The sequence below is a fragment of the Eublepharis macularius genome, chromosome 18, assembly GCF_028583425.1.
Source record: "Eublepharis macularius isolate TG4126 chromosome 18, MPM_Emac_v1.0, whole genome shotgun sequence".
NCBI classification, from domain to species: domain Eukaryota; kingdom Metazoa; phylum Chordata; class Lepidosauria; order Squamata; family Eublepharidae; genus Eublepharis; species Eublepharis macularius.
The window spans coordinates 2,282,834-2,297,051 of record NC_072807.1 but is presented as its reverse complement, the minus strand read 5'-3'; the positions used below and the strand labels follow the sequence as shown (position 1 = coordinate 2,297,051).

The following is a 14,218-nucleotide window of genomic DNA, read 5'->3' as shown; positions in this document are numbered from 1 at the left end:
AGCAGCAGTTTTGTGGTAGCCGTATTGTTGCTGCACCCACCACACTGTGCCAGAATTCCCAACGTGCCCACAGGTTCAAAAAGGTAGAAGGACGCCTGCTCTCCTCTCGTGCCAAGATTCCCCCAGCCCTGGAAATATTTGGGGGCGGGGGAGGTTACAAGGAAGACGGCCCATCACAGAAGGATGCCCCCTCTGCCACCCCCGTTCTCTAAGGGCCAGGCCTCATTTCCCAGCAGTCAGGCAAGGGTGCCTGAGCACATCTGCCCAGATCGCACACGCTGCCAGGGGGCAACACTTTTTTGGCTTTTCAAGTAGATCCCTCTTGATCATTTTTTGTCTCCATAAGTACATACTGTTTGGTATGCACAAACATGGGATCCATACCCTTCATATTCATATTTCTGCTATGTACTTTATCACGAGTTGGGTCTATACATTAAAACAGAAGATAAGGAACTACATGCGGCAGTGACCGAGTGCCGCTGTCCAGCATAGCCAGGAGAACCCACAATCACAGGGCTGCCCTGCAGGGATTCTGTCAACTGTCTCAGCAAGAAAAGGGGCTACAAATAAAGTCCATAACTAAATAGCGGGCGAGGACCTCGGTCCGGGTTCAACTTTTCACTTAAGTTGCGAAGTTCATTGCGTAACTGGAACAGTCTCTCTCTCTTTCTGGTTGAGGGAGGAGAGTTTGCGGGGCACGCTGAGGCTAGCATGGAGGAGGAATCATGTGAGCCACCTGGAGCTCCTCTGAGGAAGATCCGGAAGAAAATGTGCTGCATAAAAAGAGGGAGGAACACCCAGGTGAGTTGGGAGCAACAACCAACGCAACTTACTTTTCCAGACACGGCGATCTTGCAGCACCAGCTAAACCCGCACATCAACCATACATTCAGAGAGCTGTGCAGGATGTAGGACTTGTAGTTGCTCTTCTTGAGGTTTCTTTGTAAAATTTACAGTCTGCCTTTCTCTCTGAGATGCAAGGCAGATTGAGATAGTGCAAGTCAATATCGTCAACAGCTGGGATGTTCAGTACAATAGGTTTCGGGTTGCAAAAAGCTGAAAGCAAGCATCAATTTGGGAAAAAGCCCCGAGTCCTTATACAGCTGCCGGGGTTTAGGGGCAGCCTTTTGAGAAGACCTGCTGCTAGTCTGCCTGAAGAGAGCTCAAGGGAGTTGTGACTGTTGCTTCTCTTTGCACACTCACCGAGCAGAGGAAAAATGGGAGGCCACTCTGCCGCAGAGCGCATTCCTTCAGGGGTTGACCTCTGACTGGTTCCTCACCGCACCGCACCTCCTAGTGTTTGGCCTGCATTTCCTGTGTCTGGTTCTCTCAGCTTCCTGTCCATCGTCCTGGACTCACCCTGGGCAAGCTCTCCAGGCGCCCACCAGTGGCAAGTAATCGCCTGGGGGGGGGGGGTTGCCTCATTGCAAACCCCTCAGCAGGCAAGCCAGGGAAGCCCCAGTGGGGCATGACGACGTCACTTCCCTGCAAAGCAAGGGAACACACTCACGCCCGGCGTGATGACGACATCACTTCCCAGAAGTGCCAGGCGTGCGTCCTGATGCCCTTTGCTTGCAGCTTGTGGGGGGGGGGGGCCTCCTGGAGCAGGAAAGACAGAGGCCGTTGGCCATAGCGGCTTTGCTTCCTGTGCCTCCAGACCTTCCTCTGGCCTGCTGCCTGGTGCAGAAAAGGTGCCTTGCACATCTTCTGAGGGCCGCTCCAGTGTGCAGTAACTTGACAAGACTTTATCAACAAATTGGATTTTCTTCTTTGGGGACTTAACGAGGAATGTGATTCCTTGCCCTGATGTTCCATTAACACACCCCTATTAAAGACCGCCTCCTCCCCTAGGAATCTACCCGGTCATCTTCAGAGGCCTGGCTTCAGGTGCCTCTGCCATTTGAGACTAGAGGAGTGGCAACCCAAGGGAGGCTCTTCTGGGCCACTCGCCCCAGGGAGATTTGCCCGTCTACCTCAGCCATTGTCTTCCACCGGTGGGCGAACACTTCATTTGCTCGGGTGTCCCCACAGCAGTCTCTTATTGGTCCTCCTGAGAGGTTGGGTGTGTGTTTATATGCATATGTTTTATCGTATTTATATATACTTTTAAAATATTATTTTAATCTGTTGTTCACCACCTTGGAGACCCCATTTGAATGGAAAGGCAGCATATAAACGTTTTGAATGAATGAATGAAATGAATATTATCACCAGTTACTGTTCTTACAAACAGGTTACTGCTCTCATCTTGCATGCATTCTGTTTTGGATCCAATGGAGTGTTTCTGCAGCTGGTTTTTCACCTGCAGTTTTTATTTGTTTACAGTATTTACAACCCACCAGTCTCACTGAAGCTCAAGGCAGATTACAAGCGTAAATTGCTGAGATCAATGATGAGACAATAAGCAACGTAATAGGGCAAAGATTACCAAAGTCTGAAACAAAGTATGCAACGTATGTTAAAACAACACAGAAAAGGGTATGGCATAACAAGCAATACAGTGAGAATACATATAGCAAGCAGATAATACACATTATATGCAGTAGTCAGTAGTCCCATCGCTTTTATAAAAATGACTTCCTGGACCATTCCATTGTAATATAGCAGTATTGCCTTTATAGAAATGTCCTCTTGAACAATTTGTTTACAAAATGACAGAGGCGTGGGGGGGGGGCCTTCCTGCCCCCTATTCCACAGGGTAGAGGTCACAACAGAGAACACGTGCAGTCCTTGCTCTCTCCCATTTGCAAGGTTGCCAAAGGCTCCCTCTGAGGAGCAAAGCTGGCATGGTGGAACACAGGAGGATGGGGCTGGCCTCTGCTTCTTGCTTGCCTCGAAAGCCCCTTGCTAGAGTTGCAATAAGTCAATTGTGGCTTGACAGCACTTTACACACACAGGTTTGCCATCAAGTTGGTTGCGTCCTGGTGGCAAAACATATGCAAACGCGTCCCAACTGAAGATACTCCCCATATCTGAGGCGGCTAGTCCACCGAAGTTTCCATCAAGATGTGACAAGATCCTTCCTTGTTTTTGTAGCAACAGAAGAGCACAGCTCTCCCTGGTGAATGAGGAAGACCCCTCAGAATGGGTCTAAACTAGTCTGCGTTTGTTCCCATCTGCACTTCCTGCTGATCTGCGAAAACGTTTTGGCTCTATCAAATGTTACTTTGCGTTTCACTACTAAACACAGCCTGTATCAGATGAAGATACGTACCATGACAGATCCTCACACACAGACTTGGACAGCTTGAAATCTTTTTGAAAGGTTTTTATTTACAGTGCTAAACAATATATATATTTATATTTCTCATCCTCATAATGTCTGAGCCATAGAAAATACTGCAGATGGTTCTGCTTTAATTTACAAAGAAAAAAAAAGGACAGAAGAACCTGGAGGGAACAAAGGAGAAATAAAAATTTGGTCCCTAATTTCTTTTTCAAAGACCCAAAATGAAGAGGGAGAAAAACCCACCACTAAATCACATCTGATTTCACGTATTATAAAACAAGCATTGCCTCTGGAAGAAAAAAAAATCACCAGATCCAGATCGCTGCCTTCCCACGTAAATTTGTACAAAATGTATTAATAATTAAAATCTTTGTTGCTATGCATGTTTTGTTTTTTAAAAAACATTTTGTTGTTGCGTTCTCCCCCCCCCCACCAACCACCTTTGCCTTTTCCCAGCTGTGGAAAGGGAACCAGGCAGACAACATGAACTGCCTGTAGGGCTGCCAAGGCTCCCTGCCCGTCGACTGCCCTGGGGAGTCCTAGACGGGTCTTAACCCTTTCGGCACCACATGTGCTTGTGGAGCTTGTGGAACTCTGTACGGGACCAACGAAAGGAAGGAAAAAGGGGGCAGATGGTGAAGGGCAGGGAGCACCTTTTTGCCGAAGAACGGTCAAAAAGGCAAGCACGCGAGGGCCTGAGGCAGCAGCTGGGAGGGGGGGGGGCTTGGGCAGGGGAAGCGAACGTCTGCAGGGAATGGAGGGATGTTGGATGACAGGTGGTGGAGGACGGATGAGTAGCTAGGTGGGCACTGAAACTGTAGGGAGCACTGTAATGCAGAAGGGGCCTCAGGGCTGGAGACAAGCTGCCTCCCTCTCCCTCCCGCCTTCCCTCCCTGTGTGAGAACAACTGGATGCCTCCTCCCCCCTCTAGCACTGTGGCACTAAAACTGATGCCAACGAAGGCGGGAGCACTGAAGGTTGGGGGGAGACGGACAGGAGAGAAGAGGATGCAGACACAAGGAGGGGGCAGTTTCAAGCGGAAGAGCCATTTTCCGTCTTCTTTCTCTTTGGGTCCACTTCATCCTGTACAGACAAAGGGAGAGGCATTTGCTCACTGGCATGGAGTGCAGCATCTGGAGGCTGTTCGGGCCTGTGGCAAACTGACAGGTACAGAGGAGGCACCTCCTTTAGGCAGGAAGTCTGCCTGGCTTTTGATCCTCCCAGATCAGGGACAGATATTCCCAGCAAGATGAATAAACAGAGTGAAGCGAAACATTTTTAGCTGTGGCGTGTTCCTTACCCTGCCCCTTCAGAAGAATGAAGTATGGAAGGCCTGGTCTGAGAGCAGGGAGTGGGTGATTTACAGCGCCATCCGAAGCAGACTTACACCCGCCTAAACCGACGGACTTCCGCGGACACAGATGGCGTCACTCTGCTTCGGATGGCGCTGTCGGAATGTCAGTGGGCCTGGCCTGCCCGGCTTTTGCGGGGCTTAATCCGGGCAATCAGTAACGTGTGCCCCCAAATGAACGGGATCAGGTCTTCAACAGCCGTCTGTACAGCACACAGATGACCGGAAGGTCCGTGCACAGACAACCAAACTGCTCCTTCCTTCCCTTAAAAGCAAAAATGAAAACGATGCGCACTCAGGTGGCGCGTAGGGCATTAAACCGTTCGCATGTCCCAAGCTCTTTGGAGGAATGGGGAAGGGTCATCTGCACCACTCCACAACTAAATAAAATTAAACAAATGATGGGATTTTGCTTAATGACGTTTACCATTTAATAAAAAAGCAAAAACGGGCACTTCTGCACTGGAGCAAAACACTTCGGCCTTGAAACCATTAACAACAAAACAATACAACAGAAATAACAACAATGAAAACAACAACATGCACAAAATATTATAAGTGTAGGTGGATGTCACCAGAGTTGTGTCACCAGAGGTCAAAAAAAATATAGATGCCCCCTGGCTAAGGCGAGGTAAGTAAATGCATTTCCCATTATACACTGAATTTTGAATTCAGTTTCTTTGCAAGAAGAGTGCCATTTTTAGGGAAGATTTTTAAACCCTTTACAACGAACAGACCAACAGACGGCTGTGTCCTGGAGTGGGAGAAAATGATTAGGAAGGAAGGCCTAGAGCGGCCTGAATCTATCTGCTGCCCCCACCCAGTGTTGTCACTTCTCCACCCGAACCTCCTGCTCCCTCCACTGCCATTAAGTCACGGCACCAGGCTATGCACAACAGGGAAGGTGCAATAATCTGTCTCCGCATGGAGGGAGAGTTTCAATCAGCAAGAAAGAAAGGGAGATGGAGCTGAAAGAGTTCTGTTCTCATGTAACCTGTCAAAATGCTCTGAGGAGATAAATGATAAAAACATGACCGGCATTCCTCCTCCGGTGAGTGAACTCTGAAGTGTTAAGAAATGTGGTGGTGCATATCCGAGCTCGTGCCCAGCTTGGCCAAGCAGGTCCCCTGCCCCACGCTTGTGTTTTCCGTAACGCTGTCCCCGCTCACCTCTTCCTGCCTCTTCTCCGCAGACCGTTTCCCTGCGTGTGAGTCTGGCTCCTGGTCGTTCTCCTCATCTAGGAATTATTGGCCAGGAGGGAAGAGAGAGGAACGACTCGTCAGTCACAGGCAGCCGAGGAGTTTAGTGGGATGTCCTGTCCACTCAGTGGCCAGCTCCACAACCCACACTGGCCACCCATGCTCACCTTCGTCTTCTTCATCTTCATCGTCCACATCCTCAGGATTTGCATCTTCGTCATCTTCCTCTTCCTCAGCACCATTTTCATCATCCTGTGTAAAGAGAGCCCACAGAAGAAAGCGGAGAATTGTACCTCTTCTTACTCTGCTTTCTTACAACTACTTTCATACTGTACAAGTGCCCCCACAAACCTGCTTTTAAAAAAAATTATATTAATACCCCCCTCTTCCTCAGAAAATGTCAGCCGGGGCCATGTGATTCCCTTCCTTTCAAGGACGGATTGGTTTCGCTTCAGCCCTAGAACTGTGACCTGTCCTTCCGTAACGTTCTAGGGGTCTCCCTGGCCCACGGAGGCGGCTGAGGGTTCCCGGACTATCCCACCTCTTCTTGGCATTGCACTTTGCACAGCCACTTGCTCTTCTGCTTCCTAAAGCACGGAAGTTCTCCCTGCATGCACTTCTCCACCACTTCCCTTGCACTGGGCCACAACCTACCAAGACACCTTTTGGCCTCTCATGGGTCACCTACTGAGGAGAGTCACTGGCGAGTCACTGCCAGTCTTAACTTAGATAATACTAACCTTGATGGACCAGTAGTTTGATTCCGTATAACACAGCTTCATGCGTTCATGTGTATCAATGGCTACTATCTCTGGTTATTGGCTGCTGAACAAAAAGCGGTTATTGGCCTCTCCCTTCTTGACCTGCTTGTGGATGTCCCCAGGACATCTGGCGGCCAGGCCACCGTCGGACGAAGAATGATGCTCTTCATAGAACTTTGTCTAATCTAGCAAGGACGTTCTTAGGAATCCCTTATCGAGAGCTCGCAATGACATCCCGAAACAGACTGCTCCATCGTGGCAGTCTTCTCTTGTGTCGACACGGAAGGCCACCCTCTTCTGCCACCGTCTCCTTTTCTTTCAAGGAAAGGGCGGCTTCACCCTCTTCCGAGTCCAGACGATGGTGTGGTGTAGAGGTCTGAGGGGAAGGACGAGGATTTCGGAGGCCCGGCTCCAAATCCCCACTCAGCCCCAAAGTTTCCCAGGGTGGCTTTAGGCTCTCTCAGCCCAGACTCCCTCACAGGTTTGTTGTGAGGATCCAACGGAGGGATGAACTGCATCCATTATCCTGAGCTGGAAGATGTGATTTTAAAAAATGCAACAGGTGATCAAATTTGGCTCCTGAATTAAAGCACGCTGAGGCCATGCCCAAGCACTTGGGACGTCGCATCCTTGGCATCCAGCCAGCCTCTCTAATTCCCAAGCCTCTACCGACGCATCCTGGCGAACAGTTAGGAGTCCGAGGGGGCAGTAGATTGCGGAAGCACCTCCATGCCTGCTTGCGATTTCCCCCCAATCCCTTTGCCCTCCATGAAGGTGCTCAGGCCAATTATTTGCAAGCCACTCAAATGGCGCACTGCCCGTTTCCTGTGCCAGGTGGTCTGACAGGGCAGGACAGAAAAAGAGCTCCTGGTTTCCTTCTCACCCCCGTACCCTCTGGAATGTGGGGTCTCTGGAAAGGCAGAATCTGGGAATCCTCCCTGCCTTTCTGTCCTGGGTCTGACCCCATTTCCTAGCAGTCCCTAGTTTACCCTGGGTCTACTCTCCAATCCTCCCAGCCTCTTCCAACTAATCTCTAACTGGACATTCACATTTTCTGCCCACTTGCTCTCTTGACTGTCTGTCACTCCTCATCCTTCCAGTACCTCTCAGAGAAGGAGTCTCAACAGGCATCAAAACAAGTAGAGCCCACTCAACACACAGCTATGCCCATGGGCAATCCCAAAGCGTCAGTTCTGCCGCTTTGAGGTGCAAGGGCATGTGCAGAGGGCAGACTGGTTGTGGCATCACCAAGCACCCTCCCTCTCCTCAGCAGCTTATGATTCTTTCCGTGGACATACAAAAAGTGCCTTAGGCAAGCAAAGGAAGCACCGCAAAGGGGCCAAACCATCATATTCTGCAGAGGCAGGCCTATGTGGCATTTGAAGAATGAAGCTTGGCACGCTTCCCCTCACCGGGTGATAAATGGATGGCTCCTATTTTAATGCACCCCCCCATTGCCCTTTACCTTTTAGCCCCATTCTCTGCATGCTGCCCCTTCCTTCTTCAGCAAATGCATGCCCTATTACCTCTACGATCTCCTTCTTCTCTTTACGAGCTGATTTCTCCTCATGCTTCTCCTTTTTCTCCTCATGCTTCTCCTTTTTCTCTTTCAGGTCCTGAAATACAGGATGAGAAATCTCTTAGGCCCAACTGAAAGATGAGGCTCTCCAAAGCAAAAGAAGTCTCCGAACTTGCACAATGCCTTTTTGCAGGGGTCATTTCGTAGAAAAAGAGCAGCAGGAACTTATTAGCATAACTCATTAGCATATGCCATGCCCCTTGACCAGGCTGAAATGGCTGGGATTCGGCTGCCGCCAGAGGCGGAAGTGTTCCCCCACCTTGCAGTGGTCTGATCAGGGCCATTTTGGCCCCAATCCAAGCCGAAAGGGGCCCAAAAAGGCTAGAAACTGCCATTTTGGGCATGTTTTGGCCTGGATCGGGCCCAAAACAGCCCAGATCGGGTTGGTGCCAGGAAGGGGAGGGGTTCCCCACCAGGCACTGACCCAATCCTGGCGGTTTTGACCCTGATCCCGGCCAAAACGGGCCCCACATAGTCAAAAATGGCCGTTTGGGCCCGGATCAGGGCTGAAACAGCCAGGAACAGGTCAGTGCCAGTCAGGGGAGGGTTCCCCCACCCAGCACCGACCCGATCCCGGCCGTTCTGGCCCCGATCCCAGTGGAAAAGGGGGCCAAAATGGCCAAAAAATGGCCATTTTGGGCCCAGATCGGGGCTGAAATGGCCGGAACCAGGTCGGCGCCGGCACTGACCCAATCAGGATGGTTTCACCCGATCCAGGCTGAAATGGGCCAAAATGGCTATTTTGGGCCCGTTTTGGCCCGGATCAGGGCCTAAACGGCCAGGACTGGGTCAGTGCCAGGCGGGGGAGGCTTCCCTCTCCTGACACTGACATGATCTGGACAGTTTTGGCCCCAAAACAGGCCGAAATGGGCCAAAATGGCTATTTTGGGCCTGCTTTGGCCTGGATCGGGGCCTAAATGGCCTGGACCAGGTCGGTGCCAGGTGGGGGACGCTTCCCCCACCCAGCACTTACTCGGACAGTTTTGGCCCCTATCTGGGCTGTTTCAGCTGTGATCCAGGCCGAAATGGGCCCAAAATGGCTATTTGGGGCCCATTTTGTCCCGGATTTGGGCCGAAACGGCTGGGATCGGGTTGGTGCTCGGCAGGGGAGCATTTGCCCACCCGGCACCAACCCGATCCAGCACCTGACTGTTGGCGAAACTACCAGAATGGCGTTCCGGTGTGTTCCCCCTGCAAATGATCCCCGCCTTGTAGAAAGGGGGCTGCTGCCCACGCAAAGCCCCACAGACAAGTTCTTGGGCCTCGGCCAGTGTCCACTTTAAACCAAGCCTTAGTCCACCACTGAAGAGACTTTAAGAAGCAGATAGTATGATAAAGTCTTATGACAAAATAATAAAACATAAAGAGAACGTGAACACAACAGCTGCATTAGTAAGAAGCAAGACAGTAAAAAAAATATTTAAAAGGAAACATTTCTTTGGCAGTTGCTTTGTAAACATTATTTTTTTAAAAAACCACAGACAGTATATCAGAGAGATCAAGATCCCGTTGGACACTTTGTGACAACTAAGGAAAGAGAGGCCATAAGGGAAGGCCTCGTCCTTCTGTTAAGTTGGCAGTTTGCTAGATTTTGGTGGCCTCGAGTGAAACTCCAAATAGTCACAATCCCCCATCCCCCTGCTGTTCTCTTACCCTTACACAGAGCCCCCACGTGCCTTGCATGGAAGACTTTCCCGTCGGATTGCGCCGTGGCCCAGATGTGCCTTTTACTCCCCCTCCTCTGCCTTGACCCTGAACACCTGCTGCCTGAAGAAGACGCATGGGTGCCTTGCCGCAGGGCTGCCTCTGCATGCTGCATGTGTTTGGCTGATTTATACACTGCTGAAACCCCAATCTTTTCTAGATTACCTTTTGGTTCTTTCTAAAATCAAACTGCTAAATTGTATGCAAAAAGGAGTTCAAGAGCATTGACAGCAAATGTTGGCCATTCTACACACCCCGCAGCCTGCTGCTCTTGATCAGTGCTGTTCACAGCTTATTTGGCTTCAGGTTATCTACACAGCTAGACGGTGCCCTGAGGGTAACTGTGCTGTCCCTAAGCAGAGGAAGTGATTTTGTCTCCAACAGCTACTACTGGAGATAACAATAACAATCCTTTTGTTATCTACCCAAGCTTTTCTTAAGCACAGGAGGCTCTTTATCTCAGTCATCTTTTTAACAACCCTAAAAGGTAGGCCAAGAGGGGGATCTGTGATAGAGCAAATAGTGGCTTGGCTAATGCCTCTCAGCAATTTCACACTTGAGATCAAACACGATCCACCCCCACATCCACACCCTTATATTCCCTGTACTGAAACGGCACAATTCAATTTACTCATGTTGCAAGTGCACAAGGAACGAGCAAGAAAACCTCAACAAACCAAGTTTAAAAACAGACTCACCTAGAGACATGCACAGATCCAACCTACATTCAAGCTTCCCACAGTGGCCAGCTTGGGTGCCCCCGAGACCTCCCACTGCTGCCTCTGAAGGCGGTGCTCCCGTTCAGCCAGCACGGGTACTCATCGTGGGCCAATCAATTCTCCATACATTTGCTTTAATCCTCTCTAAGGCAGCAAAGTAAAACTCCCAAAGTGAATACAGAATTTCTCTTTGCACACATCATGTTAGGAATTATTTATACCTCTTGGCACCAATTCCAACAATGGCCTGGAAAGTCCAGCTGCCTACTCAACATATTTCACCTTGACGCCACTAAACCAGCAAAGTAGATAAACCTGAACTGGTGGTGGAGAGTACCCTCAAGTCATAGCTGACTTATGGCAGCCCCTTGTGGGGTTTTCATGCCAAGAGACTAACAGCAGTGGTTCACCATCGGCTGCCTCTGCAACCCTGGTCTTCCTTGAAGGTCTCTCATCCAAGAACTAACCAAGGCCAACCCTGCTCAGCTTCTGACGAGATCAGGCTCTCCTGGGCTATCCAGGTCAGGGCAATCTTCAACGGAGGACAGGAAAAACAAGCGGCAAAGGAGCCTTCCTTTTAAATGGACTATCCCATTATTTTCCACTAGAGGGTACCATGCTTTGCTCCACGGCATGCAAAACAGGCCACACACGGAATACTGGCCTACATATCTTGCCTGAATTTATCACTGTGGTGTTACACTGGCGTTTGAAATTTCCATTGCTCGTCCTGCAAGCAGAAGCGTGGAAGGATCTTCTCCACCACGAGAGACAGAAGTATCTCTTGGGCTGGCTCCTGAGTGTTCTCCTCAATGGTAAAGTTATAAACTGTGAGTAGCAGAATGGCATTTCTTTCAAGTCACCTTTGCAGTGTTTCTCCCTGCTACCTGCAGTACATTTTCGGAGCTCCCAACTGGAAGGGTTATGTTCCCAGCGATGGCATCTGGGTATTCGAGCCCACAACTCCCGAAAAACAACTCCTACTGCCCATATCCTGAACTCTCCAGCGGTTGGGGGGGGGGGCTGGACAAGCCCACGTGACCGTGGGGAATGGTGCTGGGATTGAGTAGCGAGGGCACGCGATTGTGTACATGGCTCTGGATTTTGCTCTTTTAAAATCTGACAGACCCGGTCGTTCCCCAGCTTCCTTTCTGACACCCCGCTAGGCTTGACTCCTCACTGAACCGGAGTGGGTCCGGAGGCAGGGCTGCGCAGCATTTGGAACTTTGCCCGTGTCCTTGACTACTCTCAACGGCGGCCCCGGCTCTTGATTTGCCCTTCAGACCAGGGGAGGGGCTCACACAGCCCCCTCCTCAAAAGCCCAAAGGCCCCGGCCCCGCCCCTGCCTCCCACTCCCTGCCGGCGAAGGGGAGCGCGGCGTCCGTCCTGCGCCGGGCCCGCGGCGCTGCCCGGGATGTCCAAGAGCGCCGCGCGCGCCGCCTCCCCGCTGGCACTTCGCGAGGCGCCTCCGGCAGCAGTCCCGCCCGGGGCGCCCGCGAGGCTGGGGCGGCGCTTTGTCCGAAACTCGCCGCACGGCGCGCCTCCCGCCGCCCTTCCCTGCCCGCTCGGCACAACCCGAAGCGACTCGCCCCGCCGCCCCGGGGAATTGGGTCCCCGGAGGGCGTCGCAGGCGCGGCCAGCGCTCGCAGCAGCCGGCAGGTTCTCCCGGCCGCGCCTCGGGTCTGCCGCTCAGCGCCCTGCCCGAGCCCAAGCCCAACGCCGCGGCGCCAGACCAGCCAGGGCGAGCGACCCGCTTCCCCCGCGGCGGGCGGGCGGGCGAGCGGGCGCGCGCACCGGCTCCGAGCCCCCTCCCTGGGCTCTGTGACGCGCGTGGCCGCCTCGCTGGCGCTTTCCTAAGAGAGCGAAGCGGGTCCCTTCGCGGCCCGGGAGCAGAGGCGCATCCCCGACGCCCAGCCCCCCGCCTCGCGCCCCCGGCCGCGCAACGGGCAGCCCAGGCGGGCGCGCTCGGCGGCCAAGCGCCTTCCGCCGGTCCCCACGCCGTGCCGGGCGGCACACAAGCGCCCGCCCGGGGCACTCGGGGCTGCTGGCCGGGGCGGCAGCGGGGCGGGCGAGGCAGAAGAAAGGGCGGCGGCGCGTCTCACCTTGGCCCCCAGCTCCAGCGGAGCCTCCTCGGCGGACTTCTCGGACATCCTGGGGGGCGGCGAGCGGGAGGGAGGGCGGGCGGGCGAGGGGCGCCGGCCGGGCGCTGGCGGGGCCACGAGCGGCGAGGCGAGGCGGCAGCTGCGGCGCGTCTGCTCGCGGGCACCACAAACAACGGCGCTGCCTCCCCACGCCGGGCTGTGCCAGAAAAGGGGATTTATAGGCGGCGGGCGGGGAGGGAGGGAGGGAGGGAGGGGCGGGGCGGGCTGAGCGCCGGCGGGGAGGGGCGGGGAGGCCGCGCTGCCCTGCGCCAGGCGGGCAAGTGGCGAACGGCGAAGGGGCAGCTCCGCAGCCGAAGCCTCTCGGGGGTCGCGGCGGCCGCTCCTTTTTTGCGCTCTCGCCTCGGCCACCTGCCCGCGAGGCGCGTCCGGCCGCCCGAGCGCGCTGCCCGGTGCCAATCCGCGCGCGCCCCAAGCAGCGCGGGAGGCCGGGGCCGGGGGTGTGCGCGCGTGTGCAGGAGGACCCCCGTAACACCTTTGAAGTCGCCTGGAAGCCGCCTTTGGGCTTCGAAGAAACATTTGCGTTCCTTGCCCATCTTTCTCTCGGGGAACGTAGCCGGAGGATAACCGGTCCACAGCAGGGTCCGGCTCCGACAGCGCCTTAAAGACCAACTGGAGTTCCAGGCTACGCGCTTCCCGCCTGACAGAGCGCACTTTGGAAAGCTCATGCCCAGGAAGCCGAGCTGGTCGCTAAGGTGCTGTTGGACCGGATCTGGCTCTTCAACTGCAGACCAACCCAGCTGCCCACCTGAAACTGATCCATAGTATGTGATCTTGAATATACACCCCCGTGTATATAAAATTGCTTCACAGGAACTTCTTTGACATGGATCTGAAACAGCCCTGTTTTTCTCAGGGTTAGTAGTGATCTTTTGAGGATGGGTGATTCCTCGGGAGTGAAAAGTTCCCTTCTTGTGTGTGGAGATTCTGAGCTTGGAGAACCTCATGCTGGCCTGTAGTTGTCACACAATGCAAAAGGCACCTGTGTGTGTCTAAAGGCTTTCACTTCCCGCAAGATTCTCACAATACATAGGAATGGCTTATTTGCACAGGAATGACTGGTGCAGGGAGGTACAGGATCTTTTTGTGGTTCTCTGTAAACAAAATTGGATAATGCATTTTTATGAACTTTGCAACTTGGGTTTTCTATCCCACCTTTTCATCTCTCTGTTCTACACTCAGGTACTGTTAATTTTCATCTTTGGGAAATTCTCTTGATTGGGTCTAATTTCCCCTGAACCACTTGCTAACGTACTGGAGTCCGGGTTATTGCATCTGTGTGCAATTGGCAGCCTTGTATGAAAAAGTTCCCGGTTTCTTCCTATGTTCCCTGCCTGTATTCAAGTCTTTCTTGGTGCCTTCCCCTGCCTTATCTTCATGGCGCAGATGGGTACCGCCTGCCTGCATCAAACAGCCCAGCCTCGCTCTTGAGTTCTTCAGCTATTGGCTGGCCTGTCTGGATTTCCTACTTTAATACCACAACTGTGCTAATGGCTCCCTGCTATAGGGAAAAA

General features: G+C 52.8%; 1 protein-coding gene across 1 annotated transcript; it reads right to left on the bottom strand.

Moving 5' to 3' along the window:
* Positions 1-3,256: 3,256 nt before the first annotated feature.
* On the bottom strand, positions 3,257-12,838 carry PTMS (parathymosin). The gene is made up of 5 exons (XM_055002752.1): positions 12,648-12,838; positions 8,070-8,159; positions 5,950-6,034; positions 5,753-5,820; positions 3,257-4,315 (listed from the first exon to the last, which is right to left on the bottom strand). Exons 1-5 carry the CDS (start codon positions 12,693-12,695, stop codon positions 4,265-4,267), a joined length of 342 nt encoding a protein of 113 aa, XP_054858727.1. The 5' UTR covers positions 12,696-12,838; the 3' UTR covers positions 3,257-4,264.
* Positions 12,839-14,218: the final 1,380 nt, after the last annotated feature.

What these genes read in the sequence shown, in the direction of transcription:
- PTMS (XM_055002752.1), bottom strand. Translation starts at nt 12,695, where the DNA reads ATGTCCGAGAAGTCCGCCGAGGAGGCTCCGCTGGAGCTGGGGGCCAAG. An exon ending in TGAAGATGAAGAAGACGAAG is followed by an intron (nt 5,821 to 5,949) that starts GTGAGCATGGGT and finishes AATAATTCCTAG; the next exon opens with ATGAGGAGAACGACCAGGAG. An exon ending in CGGAGAAGAGGCAGGAAGAG is followed by an intron (nt 4,316 to 5,752) that starts GTGAGCGGGGAC and finishes TTGTCTGTACAG; the next exon opens with GATGAAGTGGACCCAAAGAG.